Consider the following 18,809-nt stretch of genomic DNA (forward strand, 5'->3'; position numbering starts at 1 on the left):
TGCTTGCCACCATTCCACCCCATCCCACCTCTGCCCACCCATTCCCCCTCCATTCTCCCAGCGTGCCTCATTCCCACTCCCCTCCCTCCTGCTGCGCTTCCTGCATGCCATAAAACAGCTGATCACAGCAGGCAGGAGATGCTGGTAGGAAGGGGGAGGAGTTGATTGAGGCCCTGGTGGGCGGTGGGTGTTTAGAACATAGGAACAGCCACACTGAGTCAGACCAAAGGTCTGTCTAGCCCAGTGTCCTGTCTTCTGACAATGGGCCCATACCCTAGAGGCGAATGAACAGAACGGGTAGTCTTTGAGTGATCCTTCCCCGTCAGCCATTCCCAGCGTCTGACAAGCAGCGGTAGGGACCCCAGCCCTGTCCAGCCTGGTTAATAGTCAATGAAGGGCCCATCCATCGTGAGTTTATCCAGTCGTTTTTTGAAACCCCTGTTACATTCTTGACCTTCACAGCATCCACTGGTAGAGTTCCACAGGCCGACTCTGCGCTGTGTGGACGTCTTCCTTTCGTTTGTTTTATGCGCCTGCTAATTTTTTTCCTGTGGGCTCTCTGGACCTGAAGCACCCATGGAGTCGGTGCCAATGGCAAGAGCGAGCCCATAGCTCCCAGTCCGTGTGGGCAGTCAGGTTATACTCCCTCTCAGAGCTCTGCCCCTCAGTGCGGTGGAGAAGTCGAGAGGAAAGGCCCCCAGGACCACAGTGGTGGAACAGCTTCCCTTCCTGACAGAGGGGAGAGATTTGGTCACAGAGGGTGTCCTTCATGTGCAGATGTGGGGGCTGATGACCTCAATCTCCCATCAACACACTTGACTGAACACACACGGGGAGCAGATGGGTTGAGTTCCATTTTAAGTCATTGTTTTGAGTAAAACCACACTAGCACTTTCCCCACCCCCCCATCATTACTATCAGGTGTTGTGCTGAGGCCCGGTAAAGCCAGGACCCTGCTGTGCTAAGCACGGTGCAGACAGAACAGATGGCCCCTGCCTCAAAAATCTGCCAATCTAAACATAAGACAAAACAAGTGGACACAAACCGACAGACAGGACAGCACAGAGCAACAACATGGGGCAGTGTGACAGACAGGGTCTCAGCTCACCTGTACCTACACAGTACCTAGTTTTTGTAGGCATGATGGGACAGAAGGGCATTAAGAAGGGTTTGGAGAGTGCTGTGTCTGACACTTCCCCAAGTGCGTAGCAGGCTAACCCTAAAGTTACAACCCAAGCCCAGAGCTGAACTTGTCCATGGCGTCTCGTTCATAAATGCTTTCGTCTGATTCTGTGCAGGTGCGAGAAGTGTCTAATGAAATAATTCACACAGCCAATGAGAACATCACCCAAGACGAGGCACGCTCGCTCTTCTTCATGCACTGGGGCCAGTGGGTCGACCACGATTTGGACTTGGCTCCAATCACGACTACAACAGTCAGCAACACAGAGGTTCATTGTGAGACCAGTTGCACCTTTGAGCTGCCTTGCTTCCCAATTAAGGTACCGCTACAACCCAGACTCTCCTCCTCCATTGCAGGAGCAGCCCCTGGGCTCTACACCTGCAACTAGTGTTGAAGGTTAGACCAAGGAAGACTTTATAGTGAAAGAACAGGGAGCCCAAGGTTGTGAAGTCGTTAAAGAGCCATGGGGACAGGGGTACAAAACAGTAGGACTAGATGATGAATTTAGCAAGATCCAAAGAGCAACGGGATAGTCATATGCATAACAAAGCCATCCAGACTGAGAATGGCTAAGACTAAAACTCTTTTTGTTACCATTACAAAAATCCTACTTCCGGTTTTAACCCAATCTCTTAGTATTAGGAATTAGGATGAGACCTTCATGGCCACAAGCTTCTCTCATGACTGTCTACTACGGAGTTTATGGCACATTCCTTTGAATTGTTTGGTACTAGACACTGTTGGAAACTGGCAGATTGGCCCAGACCCCAGGTCTAGTCCAAGGCCCTGTCTCTGAACACCTCTGTGGCTCTTTTAACACATAAGACTAGATAATGCATCTGGACCATTCAGTCTAAGGCCAGGGAGCGTTGTGATCATCTCGTCTGGCCTCCCGTAAAAAGCAGGCCAGAGATCTTCCCTAGAATAATTCCCTTTGAACTGGGGAATATCTTTTTTTTAACAAATCCAATCTTTATCCAAACACAACAGCGTAAATTGGGAGTAATTCTCTCTTGTTTTCTACAGATTCCTCCCAATGACCCGCGAATTAAGGACCCCAATATTTGCATGCCGTTCGTCCGTACAGCTCCAGTGTGCAATACCCAAACATCCACACGAGAGCAGATCAATGCAATCACCTCTTTCCTGGATGCCAGCATGGTGTATGGCAGTGAAGAACCTCTAGCAAGGAGTCTTAGGAATCAGACCAACCAGCTGGGCTTGATGGCACTGAACCAGAATTTTACTGATGCTGGCTTGGGATTACTGCCCTTTGAGAACAAGTCCCAAAGCCTGTGTTTATTCACAAACAAGGCCATGAACATCCCCTGCTTTAAAGGAGGTAAGTTGTGTGTCTGGAGCTGCATTCCCTCCCTTGAGCAGAATGAATTTTCCTCTGTGCACCAATGCGGAGGTGATGTGCAGCACGGAGGTGATGTGAGACACATCGCCTTCCTATTGGTGCATGTTACAAAATCCACGTGGCGGGAGTGGGGCCAAGAGATTCTGAGTGTGGGAGGGGCTCGGTTGGAGTGCAGGAGCATGAGGGCTCTGGCAGGGGTGTGGACGCCAGGGTGGAGCTGGTGTTAAAGGGCTCAGGGGCAAGGATGTCAGGAGACCTGCTTGGCTTAGCAAAGAAATCTTGGGTGAGCTTCAACATCAAAAGGAAACTTAGAAGAAGTGGAAACTTGGACAGATGACTCGGGAGAATGAAAATATTGCTCACGCACACAGGGGTGTAGTCAGGAAGGCTGAAGCACAACTGGATTTGCAGCTAGCAAAGGATGTGAAGGAGACGAAGAAGGGATTGAGGTGTGGCTGTGGCTGGGATGCAGGCTCTGAGATGGGGATGAGAGCTTTGGGATGCAGGAGGGGCTCTGGACTGGGAGATGGGGTTCAGGAGGGGGTTGAGCTTTGGGGTGGGGCCCCAGATGAGGGCTTTAGGGTATAAGGAGGTGCATGTGGCTTAGAGTGCTCAAGATGAGGCAGGGGTTGGGGCTCATGCTTACCTGGGCAGCTCCCTGCTGGGGATGGTGAGAAGGATCTCCCTTCCCACAGGCACAACAGCTCTATTGTGGAGTCAGCAGGAAGGGGTCACCCTCCCCCACCATTCCCAGCAACTCCTGCCCTCTCCCATTCTGCTCCTGTGCTCTCTTCCAGTCCCCATTCCTGTCCGCTTCAGCGCCTCGCACCCCAGCATACCTCTGCTCTTCCCTTTGCTTTAGAGTGGCCTGGCTCCTCCCCTCCCCATGCTCCAGGTGCCACTGGGGTGGCACCAAGAGTATAAGAAAAGCAGACTCTTTGATCTCAGCTCTGGTGCACAGCAGCCCAAAGAATTAATTACAGGACAAACCTTGCTTGGCACCAGAAGCCCTGGGCAGAAGTGCGCTGCCTGGCTCTGGGAACGTTCAGGTGCGGTTCACTCACCATGAGCTGGGATTTTTTGGGCTGGCCAAATTTGGCTGTTTTAATGGAAATGGCAAAACAACATCCACTGCACCACGGCCAGTCCTCTGCCAAATATCCAGTACCTGCTCCACAGCACGGCGGTGTTAGGGATCCCCACCAAGACGGCTGTAAGGCTATTTTAACACAGACAAAATAATATAATTCCCCAGCCCTGCTTCTGGAGTTGCTAGCAGCCCACAATACAAAGACGGAGTCTAATATGACAAATTTAACACAGTTCCTCTGGCGAATAATATATATTTATGCTGTGTTTTTCTTTACAAGGTGATGCACGCGTGACGGAAAATCTGGGCCTCACAGCTCTACACACGCTCTTTCTGCGGGAGCACAACCGCTTGGCTACAGAGCTGAAGAAATTAAACCCACAATGGGACGGAGAGAAGCTCTACCAGGAAGCCCGGAAAATCATTGGCGCTTTGACTCAGGTACTAGCTGCAAGGTTATTACTCCGTCCTTCACTTGTTGATTAAAATATCTCTTGCTGACATTTCGAAATTATTTTTTTCCCTCCAGAATTGCCTGGGCAGGTTCCTAAACACCAAACCCACCCAGTCGTAGAACCTCCAGCTGGGACTGATTCAGGCACCCTCTCCACTGCAAGTCCGCTCTGCTCTGTCATTCACAACTCAATTTTAGTGACTTACTGTTGGGGTGTGTCTACACTTGCATTCCTCTTTCGAAAGAGATATGCAAATGAGGTAAACTGAAAATGCAAATAAGATGTACATTTACATATTTGGTGCCTCATTTGCATATTTTAATTTCAAAAGAGCTTCTTTCGAAAGAAGAAAGCCAGTGTAGACGCTGTTCTTTCGAAAGTAAACCCATCTTCGAAAGAATCCTTCTTCCCTTTATTTAATGGGAAGAAGGATTCTTTCGAAGATGGGGTTTACTTTTGAAAGAGCAGCATCTACACTGGCTTTCTTCTTTCGAAAGAAGCTCTTTCGAAATTAGAATATGCAAATTAGGTGATTCATATGCAAATGGTGCCTTATTTGCATTTTCACTTTGCCTCATTTGCATTCCTCTTTCAAAAGATGTATGTAAATGAGGTATAAATTTGCATATTTGACACCTATTTGCAATTTCAAAAGAGCTTCTTTTGAAAGAAGAAAGCCGTTGTAGATGCTGCTCTGTCGAAAATAAACCCATCTTTGAAAGAATCCTTCTTCCCTTTATTTAGTGGGAAGAAGGATTCTTTCGAAGATGGGGTTTACTTTCAAAAGAGCAGCATCTACACTGGCTGTCTTCTTTTGAAAGAAGCTCTTTTGAAACTCGAATATTCAAATAAGGCGTTGAATATGCAAATTTATACCCAATTTGCATTTTCTATTCACCTAATTTGCATACCTTTTTTGAAAGAGGAATGCAAGTGTAGACACACCCTTAGGCTACGTCTACACTAGCCAAAAACTTCGAAATGGCCATGGAAATGGCCATTTCAAAGTTTACCAATGAAGTGCTGAAATACATATTCAGCGCCTCATTAGCATGCGGGCAGCTGCAGCACTTCAAAATTGATGCGGCTCGCCACCGCGCGGCTCATCCAGATGGGACTCCTTTTCAAAAGGACCCCGCCTACTTCAAAGTCCCCTTATTCCCATCTCCTCATGGGAATAAGGGGAGTTCGAAGTAGCCGGGGTCCTTTAGAAAAGGAGCCCCATCTGGACGAGCCGCGCGGTGGTGAGCCGCATTAATTTCGAAGTGCCGCAGCCGCCCGCATGCTCATGAGGCACTGAATATGTATTTCATTGCTTCCTTAGTAAACTTCGAAATGGCCATTTGCACGGCCATTTTGAAGTTTTTGGCTAGTGTAGACACAGCCTTAGTGTTGTGCAAATAGAAATATCTCCCGTGGCAAACCCTGTAAGCCAGGCAGTCTCTTTGGGGACCAATGCATTCAGTCTAGAAATAGTTTCTGCATGACTGTGATTCGGCTCCCTGGGGGTAGTTACCACAGTTCTTCATGAATTAAAAACAGCAAGGGATGATTAATGTCACTTAGAATCACAGAATGCTAGGGCTGGAGAAGACCTCAGGAGGTCATCTAGTCCAGACCCCTGCCCAAAGGCAGACCAACACCAACCAAATCATCCCAGCTAGGGCTCTGTCAAGCTGAGACTTAAAAACCTCTAGAGACAGAGATTCTACCATCTCTCTAGGTAACACATTCCAGTGCTTCACCTCCCTCCTAGTGAAATAGATTTTCATAATATCCAACGTGGACCTTCCCCACTGTAACTTGAGATCAGATACAATAACTTGCTCAGACAATTTGCACTTATGGTTGAAAATGAGTTTCCAGAGACAGGCTGTAGAAAGGTTAGGTTTAAACAAACTCAAGTTCCTCATTTTGATCCGACAACCAGACAGGACTTTTGGTTTTGAGGGGACCCAAATGCTGGCAGAAGGACGGGAAGACAAGTTTCCAGATCACAGGCTCTGGTTCTCCTGAGGGATTTCAATCACCCAGCCAGCTCCTGGGAGAGCAATACGGCAGCACACAGACAATCCAGGAAGTTGTTGGAGAGTGATGGGGACAAAGTCCTGGTGCAAGTGCTGGAGGAATCAACAGGGGTCATGCTCCTCTTGGCCTGCTGCTCACAAACCGAGAAGAAATAGAAGTAGGTGGCAACCTGGGCAACAGTGCCCATGAGATGGACAAATTCATGAGAGAGCAGGGAACACAGCAGAGTACAGACCCCAGACTTCAGAGAAGCAGACTTTGATTGCTCATTGGACTGATGGTCAGGATGCCCTGCGAGGCTTTTACGAATGGGAAAGAAATTCAAGAGATCTGGCTGTATTTACAGAAGCTTTACTGGGGAACCAGGAACAACCCATTCCACTGTACAGAAGGAAGAGCAAATATGTCAGGAGACCTGCTTGGTTTAGCAGAGAAACCTTGGGTGAGCTTCAACATAAAAAAGAAACTTAGAAGAAGTAGAAACTTGGACAGATGACTTGGGAGAATGAAAATATTGTTCAAGCACACAAGGGTGTAATCAGGAAGTCTAAAGCAGAACTGGACTTGCAGCTAGCAAAGGATGGGCAAGAGAACAAGAAGGGTTTATGCAGGTATGTTAGCAGTGACAAGGTCAGGGAAAGTGTGGGACACTTGCTAACTGGGGAAGACAACCTAGTGACAGATGATATGGAAAAAGAAGCAGTACGTGATGCTTTTTAGCTTCGGTCTTTGTAGACAAGTCCCGGCCTTTGCAGACAAGTTTTACGTCCCGGCTTGACAAGGTCCTGGCTGGGATGACTTACTTGGGGTTGATCCTGCTTGAAGCAGGGCGGTGGACTAGATGACCTCCTGAGGTCCCTTCCAGCCCTATGATTCTGTGATTCTACGAGACAAGGCCACTTCTCAGACTGCTGCCCTGGGCAGCACAGAACGGGTCGTAGCTAGGCAGCCCTCCGTGAGGAAAGAAAAGGTTCAGGATCATTTGGAAAACCTGGAAATGGACAAGTTGGTAGGGCCTCCAGGGGATGCAGAGAGTTGGCTGATACGCTTGCAGAGCCAACCTGGAACCTGAAATTTTGTGGCAATCGGGGAGGTCCCAGCTGATTGAGAAAAAGGCAACTGCAATGCCCATCTTTAGAAAGAAAGAGAAAAAAGTGAATCCAGGGATCTACAGACTTGTCATCCTCACCTTAGTCCCTGGAAAAATCATGGAGCAGGTCCTCAGAGAATCCATTTTGAAACACTTGAAGAAGAGTAAGATGACCAAGAAGAGTCAACATGAATTACCAAGGGCAAGTCATGTCTGACCATCCTAATTGCCCTTTATGATGAGATAATTGTTTCTGTGGCTATAGGGAATGTGGTGGACATGATATACATTGACTTTAGCAAAGTTTTGGATATGGTCACCCACAACATTCTTACCAACAAGTTAAAAGAAGTCTGGCTTGGATGAATGGACTATAAAGTGGAAAGAAAGCTGCCTACATCCTCAGGTTCAGCAGGTAGTGAGCAATGACTCAATGTCCATTCAGCAGTCGTTATCAAGTGGAGTACCCAGGGATCGGTCCTGAGGCTGGCTTTGTTCAACATCTTCATTGATAATCTGGATGCGGGGATGGATTGCACCCTCAGCAACTTCACCAATGACACTAAGCTGGGGGAGAGGTAGATATGCTGGCAGGCAGGGACGCAGGCCAGAATGACCTAGACAAATGGGAAGATTGGGCCAAACGTAATCTGAAGGAGGTTTAGCAGACAAGTACAGTGTCCTAAACCTGGGATAGCAGACTCCTATGCACTGCTATAGGCTGAGGACCTATTGGTCAAGGGGCAATTCCGCAGAAAAGGAGAAGATGAATATGAGTCAACATTGTGCCCTTATAGCTAAGAACTGTATTGGGGTGAATTAGTAGGAGCATTGCTGGCAGATCGAGGGAAGTGATTATTCTCCCCTTTTCAGCTGAGGTGTGACCACATCTGCAGTATAGTAAAACCTCGAGTTACATGGGAGTTGCATTCCAGCAACCCCCGCCCATAACTCATATTTTTGTGCAAGTTGAAGAGAGACGGGAACCAGGCTGCAGCCTGATGCCTGACTCCCCTGGGCTTGCAAGAACCAGGAAACAGCCTGGTTCCACTCTCCCTGAGGCTTGCAGGACGAGGAAACTGACCAGCTCATGACTGCCAGCACAAGGGAGATAGGAATCAGGCTGCCACTTGGTTTCCCATTTCCCCTGGGTTTGTGGGACTGGCAAAACTGACCAGGTCATGGCTGGTCAGCCTGCCAGTCCCACAAGTGGTGGGGAGATGGGAACCAAGCAGCAGCCTAGTTCCTGGCTCCCCTGCACTGGCAGGACCCAGGAAGCTGACCAGCCATGAGCTGGTCAATTTCCTGGGTCCCACAAGCAGTGAGGAGATGGAACCAAGTGGCAGCCTCATCTGGGACTGCTGCTGGGGGCTGGACTGGGAGTCCAGCCACTTCCCAGTCGCGGGTTGGTGGCGTCTCCCTGCCCCCTGGCCAGAAACCCTGTTCCTGGCCCTGCTGGCTTGCAGCTGCAGGACTGCAGGTCTCCCCACCCCTCAGCCAGGGACCCCACAGCTGGGTCTGCCAGCTTCCAGCCATGGGTCTGCGGGTCTTCCCGACCCCCGCAGACAGGGACCTCATGGCTGGCTCCCCTGAAAATGTGATAGTCAGAAAAGGAGATTTAAAGAGCTCATTTTTAGCCCAGGATTCTGACATGGCCATTGTATGGAGGCATCATAACTGCCAGCACAGCACCAACAAAATGCTGGCAATGCATCAGCATATACCTGCTGAAAAGACCCGTGAAATGCCTTCTCCAGAAGTCTGAGTTATGGCGTGACTTGATCACAGTCTATCTACAAGGGAATTACATGTGTAATAGTGTAGCAGCAATAGATCCAGACTAACACGGCTACCCCTCTGATGTGTAATAGTGGGCTCTTCATCGTAGCAGAGAAAGATGTGATGGACCAATGGCTGGAAGTTGGAGCTGGACAAATTGAGACTGGAGATAAGGCATTAAATGTTAATGGTGAGAGGAATCTGTCACTGGAACACCTCACCAATGGTCCTGGAGTCTTCAACACTGGCAATTTTAAAATCCAGATGTTTTCCTCAAATATCTGCTCCAGGAATTACTTTTGGAGAAATTCTATGGCCTGTGGTACAGAGAAGGTCAAACTAAATTATCACAATGCTCCCTTCTGCCCTGAGAATCTATGAACTTCCCCTCAAACCCAGCTCCTCTTGCCCTGTGCAGAACCCAGCAAGGTGATGATTTACGATCATTGTGGCACTGGAGAAGTTGTTCTCTGCACAGCCATTGGTGCCCAGGAGCTGGAAGATGTCCAATCCACCTTCAGAGAAGCCATGAAAATTCTGAAATCCACCACATTGTGCTTGTGCTAACTACTGTGAATTAACAACAGAGTTATCTGCATATCTCAGAAAGCATTGTCTGCCCCTGAAGGACTCTGACACTGCGCATCTGAGCAGCATGCCTCATCTAGAGGCACCCTCACATCTGTCTTCTAAGGCTCCTGCATCAAACTCTCAGATCGAAGAAGCTGCGAGATCTGCAGGAAATGTGCCTGGAACCACTATATCTGAGGCTTTCCCCTCAGTATCTCAGATCCACAGTCCCCTCCTCTTCACAATCAGCTGTCCACATCACCTAGCTCCTGTGCTTTCCTGGTCTCTCTTTTCATCAGCTCTCATTTCCCTATCACCGAACTGCTCACACACGGCCAAAAGCCATCTTTTGTCCTGTGGCTCTCCTGGCTTCAGGGATGCAGGGTTACCCTCCCTGGCCACTTATGGCCCTTTTGAGCCGTGAAGCACTTGGCCACTGTGGATTCAAAACACGTTCCATTTTCTTCAGAAATAAATTGCAGAATGCAGTGCAACACCATTTGCTTCTTTTAGGTTCAAGGATTTGGCTGGAAAAGGGTGACCTGGGAGCCAGGAGAAGAGAAGAGGGAGACAGTGGGGATGGGGCAGGACCTGGACAGAGTAGGGTGAAGTCTGGAGAAGAGCAGGGATGAAGTATGGGCAGGGCCAAAGGCAGAAGAGTCGGGCTAGGGAGCTAGCTTTGTTTAGCAGCAGCTTCACCCACCACACATGCCATTGCTAACATGGATTTTGTGCCTCGTATATTTAAAATTTCCTTCCTGCTGCCTTTAACCTTCCTGGTGGTTCCATTGACGTCTCGCATTTCAACACAGAATTTTTGACCAATCCTGTTAGACGGGGACCCTTGTTTTTTTTCCTTTGGAAAGAGCGTACATGAGCTACAGACTTGGTCTGTCTTCCCTTCCAGGTGTACATATACAGAGACTACTTGCCACTTCTGCTTGGAGATGAAACCAAGAAGCAAATCCCATGCTACACGGGTTATGATGAATCTGTGGACCCCACTGTAGCAAATGTGTTCTCCTTGGCCTTTCGGTTTGGTCATGGCTCAATCCAGCCTTTTGTGACGCGGCTGGATGAATGTTTCCAACCTTTGGGTCCACATTCCAAGGTCCCCCTTCACCTCACATTTAGTGCTTCCTGGAGGATTATCATGGAAGGTAAGCAAGCTTTGCAAAGCCTCCCCTGCAGGCCTGCTTTACCAGCAAGGCAGAGATTCAGCAATGTACTTAAGCAGATGAGTTCACTGGGAGGGCTTAAGCACATGCTACCAGTTAAGTGCATGCTTAAGTACATTCCTGAATCAGAACCTAAGGCTCGTTACATCCCATCCTTTGTTTCTGTGCATCAGGATGTTTTCAGCTCATAAATCGTTTCCTCAAGTCCGGCAAATAAGCAGCAATTTTCACAAAACCGTAATTACCTGGGCAAGTTGATAGAACCGTAGGAGCAGAAGAACCAGAAGAGGTCATCTAGTCGAGACCCTTGCGCGTATGGAAGGACTAAACATTATCTATTGCACATCATTAGTGTAGGTTGGTATTAGGGCTCTCCACCGATCACAGTTGACTCAAGAGATTAATACAAAACAAACTAACTAGATTTAAGATTTCACAATTAATTGCAGTTTTAATCACACCATTAACAACAATAGAATGCCTGTTTAAATTTGTAATATGTATTTGTGATGTTTTTCTACATTTCAAAGCCATTGATTTCAGTTAGAAGACCATGTGTACAGTGCTTACCCTCTTTTACTAATTTTAATATTTCCACTGTAAAGAGGATAAAAGAAACAGTAGACCAGAGCAAAGATCCATTGAGCCCAGAATCCTGTCTTCTGACAGCGGCCAGTGCCAGGTGCCCCACAGGGAATGTCCAGAATCACCAAGTGATCCAGGCACTGTCACCTGTTACCAGTTTCTGGCAAACAGGCTAGCGACACCCTCCCTGCCCACTACCCATTGACTGACCGATCCTCCATGAGCTTATTCTAGCTCTTTTTTTTTAACGCTATTAGGCTATGTCTACACGTGCACGCGACATCGAAGTAGCTTATTTCGATATAGCGACATCAAAATAGGCTATTTCGATGAATAACGTCTACACGTCCTCCAGGGCTGGCAACGTCGACGTTCAACTTCGACGCTGGGCAGCACCACATCGAAATAGGCGCTGCGAGGGAACGTCTACACGCCAAAGTAGCACACATCAAAATAAGGGTGCCAGGAACAGCTGCAGACAGGGTCACAGGGTGGACTCAACAGCAAGCCGCTCCCTTAAAGGGCCCCTCCCAGACACAGTTGCACTAAACAACACAAGATCCACAGAGCCGACAACTGGTTGCAGACCCTGTGCATGCAGCATGGATCCCCAGCTGCCGCAGCAGCAGCCAGAAGCCCTAGGCTAAGGGCTGCTGCACACGGTGACCATAGAGCCCCGCAGGGGCTGGAGAGAGAGCGTCTCTCAACCCCTCAGCTGATGGCCACCATGGCGGACCCCGCTATTTTGATGTTGCGGGATGCAGATCGTCTACACGTGCCCTACTTCGACGTTGAATGTCGAAGTAGGGCGCTATTCCCATCCCCTCATGGGGTTAGCGGCTTCGACGTCTCGCCGCCTAACGTCGATTTCAACTTCAAAATAGCGCTCGCCACGTGTAGCCGTGACGGGTACTATTTCGAAGTTAGTGCCGCTACTTCGAAGTAGCGTGCACATGTAGACATGGCTTTAAAGTCCTGGCCTTCACAACATACTCTGGCAAGGAGTTCCACAGGTTGACTGTGCATTGTGTGAATAAATACTTAATTTTGTTTGTTTTAATCCTACCTATTAATTTTCTTTGGTAACCCCTAGTTATTGAGTTATGGGAACAAGTAACCAGCACTTCCTTAGCCAGTTTCTCTACACCAGTCATGATTTTACAAAATTCAATCAAATCCCCCACCTCCCCTTAGTCCCCTCTTTTCCCAGCTGAAATGTCCCAGTCTCCTTACGGAACCCATTCCATAATACACCTAATTACTTTTGCTGCCCTTTTCTGAACTTTTTTCTAATTTTTTTTTCTTTTTTGAGATGGGACAATATGATATTTTCCATCTTATTCACTATCCCTTTCTTAATGATTCCCAACATCCTCTTTGCTTTTTTGACCGCCTCTGCACATTGAGTGGACATTTTCAGAGAACTATCCAGAATGTCTGCAATGACTTTTTGCTGATAAGTTGTCAAAACAGGACTTTCCACAGAAAAATCCCCATTTTCAGCTATGTTTTGATTTCTTGTGGAAATCCCGAGCCCCCAAACGTTTCAGGTGCAACCCAGATATTTCTCACTTTTTGCCACTGTAGGCCCCAAAATTTTGATTTTCAAGTTTTTGCTGCACACCTGAAAACTTTTGAAGATAAATGTCATTCACATTTTTCCCAGGAAGAAAACATGCATTGCCTGGCCAGTTCTACCTCCAGGGCCTTATCTTGTTCCTGTGAGGTAAAAATGCAAAGCGCCACTTTGTCTGCAGGAAAAGCCTTCCTGGTTCTTTCTATGAAGTTTGTCTGCTGAAACTTCTTAACTTCCTTTAAGGAGCTCATGCTCTTACTGGACAACAGGCCTCTATATCTGCAGATATCCTTTTCAATGACTCTGGGTCCTCAGAGGGAAAGCGGGGCATACGTCAGCTAGGAAGAAACTTCCCAACCATCAGAGAGTGAAGGATCTCAAGTGAACTTTGAGGAGCAAAGTGAACATTGGGGCCAACCTTCTGTTTCTTTCTGGACTTGCCCTTTATTGCAGGAGGCATTGACCCGCTTCTCCGTGGTATGCTGGTTGATCATGCAAAACTAATGAAACAGAACCAGATGGTGGTTGAGGAGGTCCAGGACCGGCTTTTTGAACAGATAGAAATAATTGGATTGGACCTAGCAGCCTTGAACCTACAACGGGGAAGAGATCATGGCCTTCCAGGTAAATAAGCATTAGAGTGCACCCCAGAGGCAGGAATTGTGTGCTGTGCACTTTGCACTCACTCCCATGATGTGCGAGGCTTTTCCAGACAAGCCAGGAAGGACAGCCCCAGCCCTGAGGAGTGAGGGATGGCCAGACAGATGGCTGTCAGGGAGGAAGAACAACTCTGTACTGATTATCAGCATTCCCCAAAAGGCTTTTAAAGGGGACTTACATAAGACTAGTTTGCGACCTTTCGTACAAGTCTGGGGAGTCGATACATGGGAAGGAGGGAAGTTGGGGAGGAGGTTGGAAGTGGTTGGTTGTTAGAGAGTGTGACAAACTGGCAGATGGGTGAAGGAGCCAAGCACAGTAGAAGTGATGGGGAATGAAGCAACACTTGTAAAGGAAAGAACCAGGGAGAGGCAGAACTAGAGAGAGACCCGCAGGAGGTGGTCAGAGGTTTAAATCTGATCAGAGCTGCTCAGAGCCAGGAGAGAGACATGAGGAGATGGAAGGAAAAGGAAGTCTGGAGTTTGGAAATGGCTGGATGGGCAGCCAGGGAGGGGGTGGAGTGAGAACAGTTTCCTTGGCTCAGGCCTGAGGGGGGGGCTAAGGCTGTCAAGTGTGGCAGAAAAGGGGAAAGTTTGGGTGGGAAGAGGAGGAGAGGTGTCTGGGTTCGGCTGTATTCAGGGTAAGATGGCGACAGGGCACCTGAAGGGATAAGTCAGAAAGCCTGGCCAAGAGATGGGATTGGATGGTAGGAGATACGTGAGGCATGGCAAGAGCTGAGTGAGCCATCAGCAGAGAGATGAGCTGTGTCCTGTGATATGGTCTGGAGAATGAAGGGAAGGAAGCAAACAGCCAAGGGCAGAATCCTGGGACCTCTCAAGTGGGGCAAGAGCAGCCCCATCAAACAGGGCACTGAACTTGAAGTCAGAGGGACAGGAGAGGACAGCATCCCAGCTCCCAACAAGGGGCAGATGTCCAGAAGAATTTCTGCTGTAATGGCCGCAAAACGCTGACGGAGATTTGTCATGGTCAATAAATGGTTGAACACAAGACCCCCATACCTGCTGCAGACAGGGGAGCTAACGTGACCCTGAGGGGCACAGACAGGGGAATCTGGAGAAGGGTTATTTTATGTCTGTATCTGGCACAGATGTGGCTGGGACGTGACACATCAATAGTTGCTAAAATGTTTTTTAAATCCTGGACAGGACAAACATTACCAGCCGGCCGTAGCTGCACATGGAGAATGGAGACACGCTAGCCCACATGGGAGGGAGATGGTGGTATTGACTGCTCTGCTCTGGTTCTGCAGGTTACAATGCCTGGAGGCGGTTCTGTGGGCTCTCGCAGCCTCGCAACTTAGCCGAACTCTCCACAGTGCTGAGAAATCCTAAGCTGGCCAAGAAGTTCATAGACCTGTACGGGACACCAGACAACATCGACATCTGGATCGGGGCACTTGCCGAACCTTTTGTGCCCAATGGCAGAGTGGGGCCTCTCTTGGCATGCATCATTGGGACTCAGTTCAGAAAACTGCGAGACGGGGACAGGTAGGTTGATTGGGAAGTGAAGTTTATTCACTAGTGGCCAGGTGGTGCCATGTGCTGTTCCATTCGCTCTCCAGTCAGTTTGTTGGGTGTGCCAAACTCCACAGCTCTGTCCTTATGAAAGAGGCAACCCTTTGGGAAGGGCAGTTAATTAACCCCTATTTGGCCAGGCAGCACCACTCAGTGTTGCATGGATGGTCTTTAGGGGGCTTGAAGAAAGGTGAAACACCCTTTTACATCTCTTTTAAAGGTGGTAATTCCTGATGTCATTACGGTGAGTGTACGCATCCAGCCAGCTTCAAACCAATACGACAAATGCAAATGTTCTGTCAATTTTAATGTTTCATCTATTGCTACTTTTAAACATTCCTTAGAAATGTGGGTTTAATGTGTCTGGGGAACCAGGTGTGCATCAGCCTACCTTGGGCAGCTCCGGGTCAGCAGTGCAGCGTGGCTCAGGCAGGCTACCTGCCTGCACAGGGCCCGAGAAGCTACCAGCAGGTCTGGGGCTTAGCCAGGGGGTGGGCGTGAGGAGGATCAGAGCACAGCTCACACCCACAGGCACCATGCCCCAGCTCCCATTGGCCAGTTCTCGGCCAATGGAAGGGCAGAACTCATGCTCATGATGGGAAGGAGCGTATGGAGCCCTGTGGCCTCCCCTACATTCAAGAACTGGATCTATTGGCTGTTTCCTGGCTGCAGCGCAATGCCAGAACAGGTGGGGACAACCTGCCTTAGCCCTGCAGCCCCGTCAGTGGTGCTGACATCACATTCAATGAGACATTCCTGTTGAAAACTAGACACCCAAGTCACCTGCACTGCGCTCGGGCTGTTCCACGGACCAGGTAGGGTTGTCCAATGAGTGGAAAAGACAAAAAATGTGGGGAAGCAGAAAAACCACCCACCAACGCGAAAGGGGTTAAAGAGAGCCGTTGGGCCCAGGTAGCCTCGCCCTATTATACCTGCAGAGAATCTTGATAGTTTTTCTCTTTGCTGCTGGCTACGAGTCCCACATTTCACACACCATCACTGTTCTTTCCTTTTCACAGGCAGGGTCACTTTTCCCACCTATGGAGAGAAAGCGAAATCAGCAGCCCTGGGACTAAATTCATGCCCACGACAGATCAGCATGGGCTGTAACACTGTTGCTTTTCTGTTTCTTTGTAGGTTCTGGTGGGAGGCCCCCGGGGTGTTCACCCCACAACAGCGCCATGCCCTGAGCATGAGCTCGCTTTCACGGCTGCTCTGCGATAACACGCGCATTCAAAAGGTTCCCAGGGACTTGTTCAAGGTCAACCGTTACCCCGAAGACTTTGTGAGCTGCACATTAATTGACAGTCTTGACTTGTCACCTTGGAGACAACAGTGACTAGAGGGTGGGAAGTACTGAACGGACCCCTGTGCCCAAAGGAACACAATGGGCCCACATTGAGACTTCTCTCCAGCAACCCCTGATCTGTCCTCCCCAGACCAACCCCAAACCATCTCACTCTTCCAGCCACCCTGCCTTGACCAGAGCCTTCTCCCCAGTGCCCTGCCTTCATCTTCCCACCTCTCCCGGAGATTCCAGCTTGCTCACTGGGCAAGTCTACAGATAACACGAGGGCATCTGAGCTCTGCTTAGTGGAGCTGTGTTAACCAACACGCTGTCAGTTACTGCAAAATTGGTTTTACCACCATGTTAACATGACTATTCCAGGGCCATGTTCTGCCATGCTCTGATTTTCTGGTGCCTCTCTTGTCCTTCAGACTCTGTCACTGCCTGGCCCTAGTACCACTGACCCTGCCTTTGCCCACCCTGCTCTCAGATGATTGGAGTGATCCAGCTGCTCTGAAGTGTGGGGATATCCATTTGCTCCACTGGGAGTTGGACTGGGAACCCTAGATCCTTAGCTTTGGGTGGCTGTGGATCATATTCTTACAGCTTTGTATAGATCTCTGCTCTCAGTTGTCTTCTGGTAAAGCTCTGTCAGTTCCCATGCTGGCCCTGGCCCTGGGGCCACTGCTGGATTGCTCCCTGCAGTATTTGTCTAGTGTCATATCTAGTCGCCCAAGAGGCAGGGTGCCCACAGCGTCCCTGAGTACACACTTCCACTGCCTCCCAGATCTCCCGGCTTGAATATGTCTGATATCCCGTCCAGCATTCCAGCCAGATGTTAGAAGTGCTGGTGCCCATGTAGGGTTCAGGCCTGTATTTTTCCATTTTGGTTGCCCACCGGATTGTTTTGATACACAGATAGTCTTACTAAAATGTGTAAACAAAGAACACGTCTATTGCTTCCGCCAAGCCAGATGGGCTTGCTAGCACAATGGGAACAGAGAAGAGCAGTTGAAGTCTTAAGTGTAGCGCATGCTTTAGGAGTGCCTCAACCCCTACGTCAAAGCAAGGACAAGCAACAATTGAGAGGGACAAGGGAGGATAGCAGGGAAGGCATAAAGCACGACACACCCAAAGAAGAGCCTGTCCCTGACTGTAAAACCACCTCACTCCTTACCCTCCCCTACGTACAAAAAAAGTGGGGCAAAACTCCCTAAATTCTAAGGGGTGGGACTGTGGATGTGCATTGCAGGTGTAATTATGACTGCTGTGGACGGGACACAAGGAAGGAAGGTGCAGCAGAGATATGGCACACGTGCTTGCTAGAAACGAATGCCAATAAACCTCGCATCGCCTGTACTTCAGACTCCTGATCTTCTCTTTTCTGTCACATGACATGAACCGGGGGTGGGGCGGGGGGGAAGGAATGAAGGGAAAGTCCGCTCACGCCACCCACTGACAGGCATTCAACCCTACAGGATCTGACCAAGCTCCCATGAATCACAGAGGAAACCATGGCACTATTTCCTACCATGTGTCTCCAGAGATGCTGGCCTGTAAAGCCCCCAGAGGTTCCCATGTCTCCTGGCTGTCCACAAGCAGCCACGTCTGTCCAGACCCTGGTGGGCTTAGTTTCAGTGGTCTTGCACCCTAGCTGGTCCCAGGTTGGACCTGTGGCATGCATCCTCCCTCCTCAGCACTCAAACCAGGCTGCTCCTTTTCATAACAGTACTCCAGTGGGAGCATGCCCAGCAGGGGCGAGGGCCATGGCATCCTCTGCCTGCAGTGTGGGGTTAATCCCTCATGGTCATGTGGGAGAAGTGCCCCAGTCACAGAAACTGGGAAGAAGGTGTGTTTCTGGGTGATATACAGGAGAGCACAGCTGGGTATCAGACTCTTCAGCCCTCACAGTCTCACTTGGTGTCCCAGGTGCCTCATGTGGCATTGAAAGGGCTGCAGAAACGAACTGAGCCTCGCTGGATTGCCTGTGGCAGAAGAGCTATTAATGCTGGTCTTCAGCTTAACCTCGTCCTTAATTTCAACCCACTGCTCCTAACTACCCCATTCGTAGATTTCGAAGGACAGATGCGACCACTCTCACCCTCCCTCCGACCTCCTGCATAGCGCAAACCAGCCTCAGCCCTGCCCTGAGACCAATCAACTGACTGAGCTAGTGCATAACTTCCAGAATGAGACACCCAAATTTGGTGTAATGACTCCACCTTTCCTAGGGCTCAAGGGCAGAAGTGATCCTTGGTCAGCTTGTCTGATCCTCCTCTAGCGCAGGACACTAAATCACACTCAGTAACGCCTATGCTGAGCCTAATCACTTGGGCTGAACTAAAACATTTCAGTCCGCAAGAGCTGTGAGATGTAGCCGGCACCCAGGAGAAAGCCAGGGGCCTGTGACATGGAGCCTCCATCCCAACCTT

At 49.2% G+C, this 18,809-nt stretch overlaps 1 protein-coding gene and 1 long non-coding RNA gene across 4 annotated transcripts in view; one reads left to right on the forward strand and one right to left on the reverse strand.

The window, feature by feature from the left end:
- The window catches only part of LOC142023011 (uncharacterized), a 63,659-nt gene that overhangs the window by 41,947 nt on the left and 2,903 nt on the right, over positions 1–18,809 (reverse strand). For both annotated transcript variants that reach the window (XR_012648098.1, XR_012648097.1), the window contains exon 2: positions 16,022–16,127. This is a non-coding gene — a long non-coding RNA (uncharacterized LOC142023011). The remainder of the gene's footprint in view (positions 1–16,021; positions 16,128–18,809) is intronic.
- The window catches only part of LOC142023009 (myeloperoxidase-like), a 30,197-nt gene that overhangs the window by 9,488 nt on the left and 1,900 nt on the right, over positions 1–18,809 (forward strand). The window contains exons 6-12 of one of the 2 annotated variants that reach the window (XM_075013501.1): positions 1,299–1,502; positions 2,210–2,525; positions 3,917–4,077; positions 10,466–10,718; positions 13,351–13,521; positions 14,825–15,062; positions 16,227–17,736. In XM_075013501.1, the coding sequence (XP_074869602.1) occupies positions 1,299–1,502; positions 2,210–2,525; positions 3,917–4,077; positions 10,466–10,718; positions 13,351–13,521; positions 14,825–15,062; positions 16,227–16,428 (1,545 nt within the window). In that variant the 3' untranslated portion in view covers positions 16,429–17,736. Of the gene's footprint in view, positions 1–1,298; positions 1,503–2,209; positions 2,526–3,916; positions 4,078–10,465; positions 10,719–13,350; positions 13,522–14,824; positions 15,063–16,226; positions 17,737–18,809 lie in introns of those variants that run through there. The other variant, XM_075013502.1, reaches the window with a different exon arrangement.

Source organism: Carettochelys insculpta, chromosome 19 (genome assembly GCF_033958435.1).
Source record: "Carettochelys insculpta isolate YL-2023 chromosome 19, ASM3395843v1, whole genome shotgun sequence".
Taxonomy (NCBI): Eukaryota; Metazoa; Chordata; order Testudines; family Carettochelyidae; genus Carettochelys; species Carettochelys insculpta.